This window comes from Marmota marmota, unplaced genomic scaffold (genome assembly GCF_001458135.2).
Source record: "Marmota marmota marmota unplaced genomic scaffold, marMar, whole genome shotgun sequence".
NCBI classification, from domain to species: Eukaryota; Metazoa; Chordata; class Mammalia; order Rodentia; family Sciuridae; genus Marmota; species Marmota marmota.
Window position 1 is genome coordinate 66067621 of NW_025999842.1, and position 15205 is coordinate 66082825.

Sequence of the window (15205 nt, forward strand, 5' to 3'; positions counted from 1 at the left end):
CATGTCTAGCTGTCAGAGAAATGCAAATCAAAACCACCCTAAGATACCATCTCACTCCAGTAAGATTGGCAGCCATTATGAAGTCAAACAACAACAGCAAAAAGAAATACTGAATGAGCCCACTTATGGGAGACATCTGAAATAGTGATGTTCTTAGAAACAGAAAGCAGAATGGTGGTTGCCAGGGGATAAAGGAAGGGGGATATTGGGAGTTTAATGGGTTTAGAGTTTCAGTTTTGTAATGTGGAGCATTTCTGAAGATGGTTACACAACAATGTAAAAATAGTTAACACTGCTGACTCATACACTTAAAAATGATTAAGTTGGTCAATTTTAAGCTATGTGTATCTTACCACAGTTTTTAAAAAATGCAGTGCTGTTGACCCTTGAATTATGTAGGAGTTAGAGGTGCTGACCTCCTGTTCAGTTAAAATATCTGAATACAACTTTGAAAATTATTTAAGACTTTTATTTACCAGGAGTTTAAAGTTTGTTTATTTAAAAATCAAGTTGTAAGCTTTTTATTACACATTAAAAATGAAATTCTTTAAAAGACTCAATTTGATCATATATGAAACAAAATTTTAAAGAAAGAAAAACCTATGCTTTTAAAAAGAACACATTTCTCATTACTAAAAAGACATGTCTTTAGGTAAAAATAGTAAAAACCCTATGCTGTATAGACTATGTAGCTTGAGTTATTTGACCAACAGGTAAAGACATTCCGTATCTTTTTCATTGTGGCCCTCCCCACTCTGCCTTTGGTGAGCAGGGCCTGGAGCAACCTGTCTATAGCCCTCGCTCCTATTTTGTCTTTCTGGTCCACCTTTTCCCCTGTTAGCACCATGCATGGCTTCTCCCTGCACAGGAGGGGTGGAATACTGTGGTCCATGCCTGTGGGGTCTCCACGTGTAGTAAGGTGGGAACCTGGGCCGGTGGTAGGCCAGTGTTGTTGGGCACGGACTTTGGGAGCGCTCGGGTCCCTCCTCCTCTTGAGCTCTCTCTATTTTGGAAGTTCTGCTGTTGATTGTGTGGATAGCACATATAATGGTCATGCCTGTCGCATAGTTAATGCCTTGAATTGCAGCTCCAGCAGCGCCTGTAACATGGGCTGCCTCGCACGCTTTTCCCCAATGACATCCAACACCGCCGTCTCTCCTCCGACCCTGCTCAGGGACATCTCGGTTACTCTTCTTTGTGGCGGTCTGGCATATACATTTATCTTTCTTTGTGTTATTCCCGCTAATGAAACCATGTCCTTTTCTTCCATTGAACCATTTGACCCAAACCTTGGTTGCGGTAGCTGTGTCCCCACCGGTAGGTGCCGCCGGATGTGTGGCCGCCCGCGCTAGGCTCCTGCGCCGCTGTCCGTGGTGCCGCGCTTGGTGGCCGCTGCACCTGCCGCCTTCCGGGCTTGGGCCTTGCAGCTCTGGTAGTGGTTATGGTTCCCCGGGCAGGGGTGATGGTGACAAGCCAGAGGTGGCAGAGGGACTGCTCAGGGCTCCCTGGGGCTTCTCTGCCCTCCTGCTGCCAATCAAACTCCCAAGAATAACTTTTGACTGCGCCAAATCCAACTACTAGGAGCCTCCCTTTAACCAGAAGCCTTAGTGATACCATAAACAGACTTAAACAATAAAATATAAACAGACTTAAACTTGAACACACGTTTTACATATTATATGTATTATGGGTGATGAAAATTACTCATGAACTATGAGATTTCTCTTTTTTACTGCCATATGCATTTCATAAGTGTTTTTCGTGGATATTGGCAACACTTGAGCTAGCTGCAACTGGAAGTGGTTATGAAACTATGACAGTAGTACAGTGTACACAGTTAGTTTTATACAATTATGATTTAATTCTTTACCTTTGTTTACATTTCTGTACTGCACCTGGTGCCAACTAGATTTTGTATTTTTGTGGCTAAGTTTGGATACCTTTTAACTTTTCATAATGAATTTTTAAAACTTATGGTAGTGATAAAATAGACTATTACATATGTATATATTTTATGCATTCATGCCATATCTTTTTCTTATTTTTTTCTATATTTCTAGGCTACAATGTTTATGTGAAAGTTTTTTCAAACTGTTGCATGTCTCTCCTTTCCCAGCCCACCTATTGACTACTGAAAGTTAAAAGCTGTTTTGATTTGGGAGTCAATTGTACTTTATTGTATGAGAATTATGGGAGTATATTTGACATCTTGGAATAGTTGCCCATGCATACCTTTTGTTTGTTCATTCATTCATTCATTCATTCAACACACTTGTATTGAATGCTTGCTGTGTGCTAGGCATTGAGTTAGGTTCTTGTCTGCAACAATTAATAAGGTTTTCAAGACAGTATATCTATCCATTTCATGCTTTCTCATTATCCACTCCCACACCCGCAAGGGATTGAATTCCTAAGGTTAAATATTCACAGTGGCTTCCTACTGACTTGAATCATGCATAAGATATTAGTAAACAAACCGTAAAGAGATCTGAGGTTGATGGGGGGCATTCAGCAGCATAGTGGTGAAATGGAAAGAGATGGGTAACAGAATATGAATTAGGATTGAAAACTGAGGTCCAGTGCTCTCTCAGGATCATTAAAAAATAAAGAATTCCTATTTGAGGCTGCCAACCTCAGAGCTAAGTTATCCCAAATGGAAAAAAATTGGCAAATCAGATGTACTTAACCCAAGGGACCAATGTTTTGTGAATTTTATGGCAAATGTAGTTGGAGACACACAAAAAATTGTGTACAATATTAGTAAGTGCGAAGGGCAGGGAAAGGTTATAAAATCTGAGCAACAAGAAAAAAGGGCTGTAAAGGGGGGAATCGGTTGAACTCAGCATGGCTGCAGCTTCCTTAACCACGAGATCCTGGGAGCTCTATTTTCAATTTACTGTATCTCTTCTTAGAGTTTTGAAAATCTTGTAGGAACCTTTACCCCATCTACCTCTACAATATCTGCCAACCTCTGTTTCCCAATCACCTTGTACACACTCTTCATTCATCATGTGTATCATTGAGTGCCAGCTACATTCCAGGCACTGTGCTGCCCTCTGACCAACACCCCTCCACCCCCAATCCCTTACACTCAACCTGTGTTGGTTGTCACATGTCTAGAAAATCCCAGGCCACCCTAACTTCTGCTTCTATACCTGGCCACATGAGAAATGCGAACTTCTCATCTACTTCTTCCCATTCCTCCTTTCTTCCGATCTTCTTCAAGGTATCTTCCACAGGTGGCTCCTTGGACAGCTTCTTTGGTTTCCTTCTTGCCTTTGTTCTTTTATTCTCTTTGTGCCTTCATCCATTCTGTCCCTGCTGGTCTATTCCCTTCAGTTTGCATGAGGGCTTTGTAACCTCTTCCACTATAAAAATCCTTTGGGGGGTGGCATTATATTCTTTAAATACTACATGAAATCTTTCTTGAGCCATTCCCATACCAGCTCTCCAAGATTTGGAGAGCCTCACTCATCTTCTCACATCCCCCCCTGGCGTCCACACTGGGGTTTGGCTGGAACCTCTTCCCTTTCTCCCAGAACTCCTTGCTGAATGTTCTCTTAGTCAAATTCAAACTCACTTTATCAGTGCTTGTTTCCTTGGACTTCTCTGTTCCATTTGGCATTATTGAGTGCCCTCAAATCATTCTTAAAGCTTTTTACTTCCCCATTTTCTTAGTTCTCCTAGCACCATGCTTTGTTTCTGTTTATTTTTCAATTTCATTTCTGGGATATGCTTCTTCCATGAAATCATTAAAGGTGGAGGTAACCATTGGTGTTCCTCCACTCTTCTCATTCTATATGTTCTTAAAGAGGACTTTGAATAGTGGAGGACAGCACCCTTAAGTTATAGTCAAGTTTTAAAAATCCATACCCAGGCTTACCTGGTAACAGTAACATAAACATTTATATTGTTGATTTTTTGACATGTGTTCTACATTGTTCACCAATTCATTGGAATTTCAATGCTCCAGCTGTCCTATGCTTTGTTTCTATTTCCTAAAGACCCTTTCTGTGGTCTAGAATCAGAATGAGCCTTCGCCTTTAACAGTTCTGATTTAATTGTAAGTTTTGAGAAAAGACGCTTATTAGAAACCAGCTAATTTCATTTTGTCATTTTTTTAGGGGTAGCAATTTTTGGGATAGACAGTCTGTTTCTTAAGCAAGTTTGCAACAAACAATTTTCCCTCAAGGTTAATACAGTAGGCAAACACCTTTTGTGGCAGCAAACAGCAAGAAGTAACAAAAGATTAGCTTACATTATGATTCATTATTTCAAAATGTCAGGATAAAGTGAATCTGCTCATCTCCTAAGCCTCTTATTCTTTAGAGGAGAATACATATTTTGTTTTTTCTGATGATAATGGACTCACCTTTTTCTTCCCTTTTTCTCCCTCAGGCCAAATTCAGATAATCGTCGCCAAAGTGGCAGAGAGAGATTGACCAGTAACAGTGACAAGGGAAGCCTGGCCTTGGAATCTGCCAAGGAGACTCGCTACTGTGCAGTATGCAATGACTATGCCTCTGGCTACCACTATGGAGTCTGGTCCTGTGAGGGTTGTAAGGCTTTCTTCAAGAGGAGTATTCAAGGTAATAGTGTGTTGAAATCAACTTATTCTATGTTTGGTCCAAAGATCAGAAATGACCAAGGAAGGAAGACACAATCAGCTACTTAACACCAGTGGGTCCCACTAGCATCTTTGGTAGAAATACAGAGAAGAAATGGAATCTCACAGGAGCTGACAGATGTCAGGGAAGCTGTGACTGAGTAATTCTGCTTCCTCCATTTGGCAAGGTTCCTACAGTCTCCACAAATTCTATAGAGGGGGACTGTAGTAGCTGGGTCTCTGAAATAAAAGGAAATGTCTCTGCCCTGATTGGGAATTGGCAGATGGACATTCCTGTTCTGCAAGCAACTAAGCTTATGTACTATATTGTTTGTGCATAGTTATCTTACCTTGGCCTTGTCCAGGTTAGTATTCTGTTCTGATCTTTAGTCCAGACCATTTCTATGCAGCTTGTTCCCTTCCTCTCTTCGATCTCTTTCCTGTCTCAATGGATGACATGACCTTTTGCTAATATGAGCAGACTAAATATCTAGTGACTTGAAATAGGGGATATAGCATCAGTCCAAGTAGTTACGAAGTATCCAACTGTAACATTTCATTCTGCTGCCTGCTCAATCTTTTTGTTGTATAGGGTTTATCAATTGCAGCTTCTCTGATATAGTGCCAGCTACATTTTATGTCTACTCCAGGGTTGTCCATGTTGTGGTGTTTCACAGGACAACCTAGGAAGATGTCTATCATTTTTACTACTAAAATATCCATTCTACAGATCCTTTATCAAAAAGTCTTACTGAATTTACCTTTTGTTTTAATAGGAGGATATTTTTTTCTGTTCTTATCCCTTTACTTTTTCAGATTCTGTGAAGCTTGGTCTATAGATACTAAGGATATTTCTGAGAGAGTTTTCACAATTCCCTCTCCAGAAATCTAGACTTAAGTAACTTGTTAAAAACTAGAGTCTGCTAAATTAATAGACACTGACAGAAGAAGTGATTCTCAGGAACTTTCTGCTATGGCTCTTCACAGCTCTTATATGGCATGAAAACTGAGGGATGGTACATACTATTTATTTTTCCTTCCATTGCCAGTGGAATTTTTTTAAAAGCTGTTCATATCTTAATAGAGTAGACTGTGAGGTCAATGTGATCCATTTAAAAAGCATTTTTCTTGACACTTACTGCTTTCAACATCTTTAAAACTCTGCTGTAAGACTTGTACATTTTTGTCAGTGTTTTTATAACAATTAGTGATATTATCTGGCAATAAATCCGTAAGTGTGTGTGTGTATACACACTATTAATTTTACTAGCTGATACTATCATAATTCAGAAAAATTAAATTTAAAATTTATATCTTGGTTAAGGTTAGTATAAATACTTAAAAGTCTGACAAACATCTTCATTTGTGGTTTTACTGTTGATTTGATTTTATATAATCTAAAATACTATTTTTACTAAGCATTTAATCCAATAATGAAAATGTATCTGATAAAGGTAAGGTTAGTGAATAGGTTCAGCTATATACTTAGGTAAGTCAAATATCAGGGACTTATTTCCATCATCAGTAAAAATGATTTAGAGTAGTGCAGGGGTCCACAAAGTTTTCTTTTTTTTGAAGGGACCAATAGTGACTATTTTAGCTTCTGCAAGCCATTCAATCCCTGTAACAGGTACTATCCTCTGGTACTGTAGCTTGCAAAGAATCACAGGCAATATTTAAATAAATGAGAGTGGCTATATGTCAATAAAGCTTTGTTAAAATAGACAACTGACCAGAATTAGCTGGTAGAGCATCATTTACTGATCCATGATTTAATATTTATTGATTTTATTTAGTCTACATATCACAGTTTATGGAAAAAAATGGGTGGTTTTTAAATCTAAAGTTCTGATTATTCATGCTTTGTTGAGAACTTATTCTGTTCTTTTCTGAAGGAAATAGAAAATGTGAAAGACATACTTCATAATCCCACAGAATTTAGAGTTGTTTGAGAAGTTTATTTGGGGGAAACAAAAGTACTTGTTCTCATGACATAATTGTATAGTAAGTTAGTATAGATAAAGTGTTACTTTATGAAAAAGATAAGGAAAATAATAGATAAATGTAAGAGAAGAAAATAGTGTCAGTTATAAATGGAAACTTATTGAAATTGAAAGTAGAGATGGCTGTCTTCCAAGAAACAATAGCAGTATTCTTACAAATTATTTTCATCATAGTTTTTCAACATTAGTAATAAACTACACAAGTTCCCATCATATTTAGTAGTATCTCCAGGCATTAAGACATATGACCAGAAAATAAGAAAAAAGAAAGATACACTTAAAAATATCAATGAAAAATGTGCTTATTGGTATGGTTTTTACCTCAAGTTCAATTTTTAAAAATAATTTCTGCTTACTCTTTGATACTTTACACACACACACACTAATCTCCATCTTGTATTCACAGACTAAATAGTAGAATTTCATTGAAATTGTACCATATAAAAATGAGAGTTTTATCTAGGTTCAGAAAGTTCTTATATATCATGGTGTGGTCATATATATAAAATTTCTTCTATTCGGTGGAGATTGAGTATGAAGTTCTGAAAGAAACCTAGAAACAAGGCAAAATTATTACTTCTAGAGAAACAGAGGGACCTTAAAACTATTAAGTTCATTAATTTATTAATTTATTCATTGAATATTTCTACTAGGAAAAGTACTATGCAAAGCCCAGGGGGATGCAATAATAGAAAAGACCTGGTCCCTACTCTCATTGAGCTTATAAGGTAGAAGTAGAAATGAATAAATAAACCAGCAATTAAATTACAGTGTGACAAGTGTCAAGCTCCAGGTGAATGCAGCGTTTTACAGAAGTCTAAACTTGACTCAGTCCCAGGGAGTAAGGGTCTCAGAGAAAGTTTCCTGATTAGAATTAAGTCTGAAGGATGAGATAAGTGAGCAAGGTGAAGGACAGAATGTTTAGTTATAGCATGGGAATATGAGGGAAGGTCAGGGGGGAAGATAGAGTGCAGGGAGTTCTGTGAATAAAACTTCACAAGATTCATTTGCTATTAGATTGAACAGAGACATTCCAGGCTGTTGATTCCCTTTCCATTTTAATGCTATTTTCATATGTTGTGTTGGTTTGTGCTGCTACAAGGGGATATGCCAGAGCAAGTTTAAATGTTTCCAATCCTGTTTTTCTCATCAGAGTCTTGATAACTTGGAACTAAAGGTTTTACTGAACTTTTGTGGCTCTTTATGAATCACACTGCCCCTCAAACACACTGAAGGACAGTGGAGGGGCTGGCACGTAGGTGGAAAGTTCTGAAGAGGCTGCGGCTCTCCCTGTTTTTCATGTTACTTAAGAAGAGAGCTAGGAGTGAGTATACATCAGATTATTCTCAAGTTCTAAGTGTTTTGGTTGAAGAGGTAAAGTGTTTGACTTGAAAGCACACAAATTTTTATCCACTACTTAGTCTATAAACTTGATTACTTAAGAAATTGAGTAATGGCCTCCAGCTGAATGCATTTTTTTAAAAAAAAAAAAAATAAAAAGCAAAGTTAAGAATGCTATTAAAGTCAGAAGGATGAAATTGAATATTTTATGAATTTAGTAATCATTGTGGGCATTGGATTATGCCTTAAGGTGTGTTTTAGGTAGAGACTATGGAATAAGTTACATAAGCAGATCTAGTTATACGTTCGGTAGCCGATATTATCTTTGAGTGCTTCTCCAAGGAAAAATGGTTCTACTGAGTTCACTTCTCTTACATTATTATTTCAGAAAACCTGAGCCATAGCAGGGCCCAAGGCTATCTATACACCATTAACTATGTTACCACTTCATATTCTAACCATGTATTCAAGTCACTCAACATTAGAACAATATACATGGCCAAGGCAAGTGTTAACCCACAGGTGAGCTGAGATGGGACAACATGGTATCAGAGTGGAATCCGGTTATGTTTCAATGCAGTGGGGGGCTTACATCCAACAAGGATAACTGAGTGCACAGTCCACCTGGACCTTAGAAAGCATTGGGGTAAGCTAGTCCAGGACCCTGGATAGCTCCTGCAAAAGCTGCTGAAGGTGTGCAGAGGCTTACTTTCTAAAGAAAGGTCCACTTAGCTGGTTCCATCAGTCTGTAGAGCTCTGTTGAGAGAGAACACAGTTATCCCAGGATTGACAACTCACGCTTGTTCACTCAAGATTAATTAGTTTTCATATTAGTGTCCAGCCTTCTGCTTGGTAGGTGAATCCCTATCTGGAAATGGTTAGTGAACAGGTAGGCGTGTGGGCTCCTCTTGCATCATGTCACTGTTTTATATTGGTGATCTCCTCAGAGATGTGATTTGGATCCTGATAATATATACACAGAAAAATATTAAGTCTTTTTTCTCCACATTTCTATACTTTCCCCCCTTGCAGTACAGTCTCCATGCAACAGCAGAAGAGATCTTTTAGATACTTAGCCAAACCAAATGATCTTGAGCTTAAAACTCTCAATGAACTTAGAGTAAAATTTCCTTTGTATGGCTTACAACGGTCTACCTATTTCTAATACTGTTTACTTCTCCCCAGTTAATGGTGGTCCAGCCACACTGGACTTCCTTCTTTTCTCCCAACATGACAACACATTCCTTCTTCAGAACCTAACAATGTGGTTCTTTCTCTCTGTTCTATTGCTTGGAATGCCCAGATTTTCCCTGGCCAGCTATTTGTCATTCAGAACTCAGCCCACAACCACTTCCTCAGGTAGGTCTTCCTCAATTATCCTACCTAAAAGGATCCCTACAGACCATTGCCCTGAAGTGTTGTTTTCTAAGTGCTCCCTTCCCTGTCTTCTTTTCTCTTTTTCAACTTATACAGAACAGTTATGGTACTTATTCGTAGGGTGCCCAGTGTTTTGATACATGTATGCATTGCATAATGTTCTAATCAGAGTAAATGTTACTTCCTCAAGCATGTATCATTTACTAGTGATGAAAACATTCAAAATCCCCTTTTCTACAAAAAACAAAACAAAAATCCCCCCAAATTCCCCCCCCCCAAAAAAAAACCTCCAATCAACAGTACTTCCCATTCCATCCTTCCTTATATTTGTGAGAGGGGAAGCTGAGAGTTATTTCAACCAGCATCAATCCTAGGCCACTTCAGCTGGCAGCTTGGTGAGCAACACGAAGAGAGGAAGGGGTTAAAACCCACAGCCTTGCTTGCTTCCCACCCCCTCTCTCAGTACATAACCCATGAAGAAATAGAAAGAAGGACACTGGGGTGATATAGGCAGTGACCATCCATTATCTGACTGTTGTGACCACATCAGTGGGCTCAATTCTTATTCTATCATTTTTCATTAAGATTTTTTTCTTTTCTTTTCTTTTTCTTTTTATGTTGTTTGGTTTGTGGGCATACATACATTCATATATTTGTTTCTTTTTTCTCATTTTCTCTCATTTAAAAAATATAGTTAATTTTCCTTGCCTTATTTTTTGAGTGTTAGGGTTTTTGATGTGGTTAGTTTTGGTTTTGTTTTGTTTATTTGTCTCTTTCTTTTCTTCTCCCACTAACAGCCAAATTCTATTGTTCTTTCTTTATCTCTCCCTTTACTTTGTTTTTCTTATTTTTTTCCTCCTTTCTTATAGCCATCAAAATAATTTCTTCTGGCTCTTTGGAAATATATAATGCATTATCATTATCTGTGGTCACTCTACTGTGCATAGTGTACCAGAACTTCTTATTTCTATCTAAATATAACTTAGTATATTGACCAACATTTCCCCATTCCTCCCTCTCCCTAGTCTCTGGTAACCGACATTTTACTCTCATCTTCTGTAAGAACCACTTGCTTAGATTTCACATATCATGTAAGATCTTGCAGTATTTGTATCTGTGTCTGGCTTATTTCACTTGACATAATGTCTTTCAGGTCTGTTCATTTAATTTTAAATGACAACATTTCCTTATTTTTATGGTATAGTAGTATTCCATTGTGTGTATGTGTGTGTGTGTGTGTGTGTGTGTGTGTGTGTGAGAGAGAGAGAGAGAGAGAGAGAGAGAGAGAGAGAGATTGATTTTCTTTATCTTTTCAAAATTTGATGGTTACTTACACTGATTCCATCGCCTGGCTGCTTTGGATATATACCCAATAGTGGGATTGCTGAATCATGTGATAATTCTGTTTTTTAATTTTTTAAGGAATCTCCATACTGTTTTCCATAATGACTCTGATAATTTAATATATCTACCAAAGGTGTGGAAGGGTTCCCTTTTCTCCATATTCTCACTAGTACTTATCCTTTGTATTTTTTGAAAATAACCATTCTAATTGGAATGAAGTAATATCTCATTATGGTTTTGATTAGCATTTCTCTGATGATTAGTGATGTTGAACATTTTTTTATATACCTATTGGTCATTTGTATGTCTTCTTTTGAAAAATGTCTATTATCTATTTTAAAATCAGGTTACTGGGAAATTTATTGTTTGCTTTTTTATTTGTTTTTATGTTATTGAGTTGAGTTCTGTGTGTATTCTGGACATTAACCCCATACCAAATGTAGAATTTGCAAAAATTTTCTCTTGTTTTATGGTTGTATCTTCACTCTGTTGTTTTTTTTATTTATGGTACAGATTATTTTTCTTTAATGCCCTTAAAGCTTTATGAAGATGCCCTGTTTATTCAGTTGTTTAATTTTTGTCTGTCTGCACCAGGTACCTCCTCCCTATATTCCCACACAAACTTGGATGTAAACTCAACGGGGGGAGCTGATTTCTGGTTGCTATTAGCTCCTTTGACACACATGCACTGAATGGAACATGGGTCAAATGAATGATGGATACTGGGGTCAAAAGAATGATGGATAAAAACTTCTAGAGGATCTTTAAAAAGGCAGATTAGATTGGCAAGAAAAGGGTAATGCAAGTGGTACATGTGATATAAGATTGAAAAGAAATGGAGGATTTTTCATAGGCAATAAGAATTTTGGAAGATAATTTCAGAAATGTGAAATAGGATAAACCAAGAAATTGAGTAACTCAGCCTTGAGACAACAGAGGGCTTACTGTGCTCTGTCCCTGTTTCCCCTCTTTGGTGCTGTAAAAGTGTATTCTCCAGGTCTGCAATCTTTGCTTTTTCTTCCTCCTCCTTTTCTCCACACAGTTTACTAGGGAATCTCCTACATATCTGATATGGATTGAAGTGCGTCCCTAAAAGAATATGCTGAAGTCTGAACCTCTAGTATCTCCGAATGTGACCTTATTTTAAAATAAAGCTGTTTCAGATATAACTAATTCAGATCTTGGGGTAAAGTGGTCCCTTAACCCAACATGACTGATGTCCTAATGAAAAGAGGGAAAAGTGGACACAGACAGAGAGGAGAGAATGCCATGCACAATGGAAAGGCAGGTGGGAGTGGTGCATGTCTAAATATCACAGATGGTGGGCAAACACTGGAAGCTAGGAAGCAGTAAGGGAGAATCCTCCCTGGCAGGTTTCAGAGGGAGCATGGTCCTGCCAACACCTTTATTTCAGATTTCTAGCCAGCAGCACTGTGAGACAAAACTTCATGTTACTTAAGGAACTCATTTGTTTTGGCAAGCCTAGGAATCTGACACAATATATAAGGCCCAAAGTATCACAGCGATGCAAATATCTCTCAAGTCTGGCTCTTGTCCCATCTTGGCTTCTCAGTGATTATGGTGTGTTTCCCTCTGCTACCAGCCACTCTCCTGACTGCTTGATGTATGGGTCCCTAACCTCACCACTGTGTCCAGCATCCAGATTTTCAAACTTGGAGTTAGTTACCTCCATGGTTACACTCTGCAATCTGTGTCTCTTATGTTACCAATCAGAATGATTGCATAGTTCTGTTGAGTCTATCTTTCAAATGCAATTCCCTTTATTCAGAGTTGGTCCTTTAACCTTTAACCAGGACCAAATATTAATTCAGTATTTCTGTTTGTCTTCATTTGCTTTTTCTTTTTTCAAACAATTTTGCACACCACCAGTCTGTTAATATTCTTAAAGCAAATCACTAATCATATAAATCCTCTGTCTAGAATCCTTTGAAGACTTCTGTGCATGGAACAACCCATGGCTTATATGGCTATTTCAACATTTATACTGTCTTGTTCTAGCCTGTCTTTCCAGTTTTTTTTAAGAGAGAGAGAGAATTTTTTAATATATTTTTTTTTTTTAGTTTTCGGCAGACCCAACATCTTTGTTTGTATGTGGTGCTGAGGATCGAACCCGGGTCGCACGCATGCCAGGCAAGTGCGCTACTGCTTGAGCCACATCCCCAGCCCCTTCCCAGTTGTTTTTAAGTCACTGCTTGTACTTGCATGAAGTAAACACTAGGCATACTGGATTATTTGCTGTTCTACAAATGCAATCATTCCATGTCTTTTCATATTTCCCTATAAGAATTCTTCCTCTCCTGGTCAAAAGTAATTGTCATCAGAACCTCTGATGCTCATGCAAAAGATCTCTCTCTCTCTCTCTCTCTCTCTCTCTCTCTCTCTCTCTCGACTTCCGTAAAACTTTGTTCCATCAAATCACATATATTTGTGTTTCTCCCACATTGACTATTAGCTTTTCAGAGGTAAGGACCAAATCAAGCTTTGTATTATAGGAGTCACTCAATGAATAAATCAAAGAATGAAGGGAAGGTGAAGCTCAGTTTGTGGACTTTAAGCAATATAAAACCATCATAGAATGAAATACTCTTTAATGAAGTTTAACCTTCCACAAGCATGTAGGAAACTTCAGGGAAGGGAGCAAATAAAAGCATAAAGACTAATTTATGTGATGTTCCATCAGTTTAGGTACATTATAAATTTGGACATTTCAGTAATTGTAAAATGGTAAAAAAAGGAATAAAATGGAAGGTTAAAAAGATCATACATTGTATAAAGATGATTAAACACGAATTATCCAGGAAAAAAAGGAGTTAAAGATGTTCCAACAGAGGGGGAGTGACCTTGGAAATGAATGAACTAGTGAATTCAAGAGGAAGGCCAATTAGTAGGGGCACAGGGTAAGTTGAATTCTAGACATGCTGAGTTTGAGAATGTAGCTGGGTCTGCAGATGGAATTATCCAGCAGCCACAGAAACAGAATCAGCACTGTGCAGACAGTTCAGGGGTGATTTGAATCAATTTCCTCAATTAATTTTAAAGGAACATGATAAGAATGGTCTGAATACTCCTTGAAGGTTGTACATTATTAATAATGTAGAAATAACTGTAAATTTCCCATTACCTAATACTTAAAAGTCCCTAATATAATCAACTGAAATAGAGTGAAGGTTTATTTTCGCTCACAGTTTTGGAGGTTTCAGTCTATGGTCACTTGGCTTTTGGGCCTGTGGTGAGGCAGACACAATGGGGCAGGAGCTTGTGGCAGAGGAAGCCTGTCCATCTCATGGCAAGAATAAGAAAAGAAGAAAGGGGCTGAGATCCTCAGATTGCTTAAAGTCCCCAGTGACTTTAAGACCTCCCACTAGGTTCTGCCTCTTAAAGGTGCCTCCACATCCTGTAGCCCCATGGCTGGGGACTCAGCCCTGACCAGATGGCCCTTTGGGAGACACTTATTCAAACTATAGCAGAGACTGTAATATGTTAAAAGAGTTTCCTGGACTTTACCAAAACTGTGTAAGAAACATGTTTATTATTAAAAGTAGGCACAAGACCCTTCTAAACAAGAAAATCACAAATCAGCTGAACAGGGACAAACAATGCTCTCTAGGAGATTATAATTGAAAAGAGAACATGCTGGTACCAAGATAGTAAGCTACATACTGCAGGAACAAATATAAGCATTTTTATGATGCTCAAGTAAGATCTACTTTTTTTTTTTTTTTTTTTTTACAAATTATTTGTATTGTGGGAGTTCATAGCCCACTTTTCCGACCAAGAGCTTGCCTAGTCTTTCTACTGTTTCTACTTTTAATTTTCAATTTTCCTTCTTATGGTAACATGCATATTATGCAACAGAGAAATAAAAGTATTGAGGCTGAAGAGCAGGAGGTCTTTAGTGTGTACACAGATGCACTGTCATGGAATTTTCATATGAAAGTTGTTATAATGAATCTTTTTTGGAGAAAGAATTACCTGCAGGTATTGATAAATTGATAAAGAGGCAGAACCTAGTGGGAGGTCTTAAAGTCACTGGGACTTAGAGGAATCTGAGGATCTCAGCCCCTTTCTTCCTTTCTTATTCCTTGCCATGAGAAAGAAGGACAGCCTTTCTTTGCTACAAGTTTGGCTCCTGGTTCTCTTCAGAGGAAGGAAAAAAAAAAAAAAAAAAGACACACCATGAGAATCCAGATCTGAAAGCCTCATTCCATGCAAGAATCCCCATTACCGCTTTTAAGTGCTTGTCACTCTTATTGCATTAGTACAAAAATTAGACATGTGTGTACGCACCTGCATGTGTGCATTTGAAGAAAGTCTCAGAAAGGTAAAATCAGTCTTCCTACATGTGAAATGACAGCGGTTCTTCTTTTCTGTCCCTTTGGCCAGGCAATCTTTTTCTTGGAGGTAATTAAGACAAAATGCCTCTGACAAATAAAATCAGTATAGAACCCCTATTTTTTTGGCAGCTTTTGTGGACACAGCTGAAGCTTTCAGAGGTCTTTAAAAACCATGGCAA

General features: G+C 37.9%; 1 protein-coding gene across 6 annotated transcripts in view; it reads left to right on the plus strand.

The window, feature by feature from the left end:
• Esr1 (estrogen receptor 1) overlaps positions 1-15205 on the plus strand; it is a 381784-nt gene that overhangs the window by 140948 nt on the left and 225631 nt on the right. For all 6 annotated transcript variants that reach the window (XM_048799977.1, XM_048799971.1, XM_015502311.2 and 3 more), the window contains one exon: positions 4399-4589. In XM_048799977.1, coding sequence (XP_048655934.1) covers positions 4399-4589 — 191 coding nt within the window. The remainder of the gene's footprint in view (positions 1-4398; positions 4590-15205) is intronic.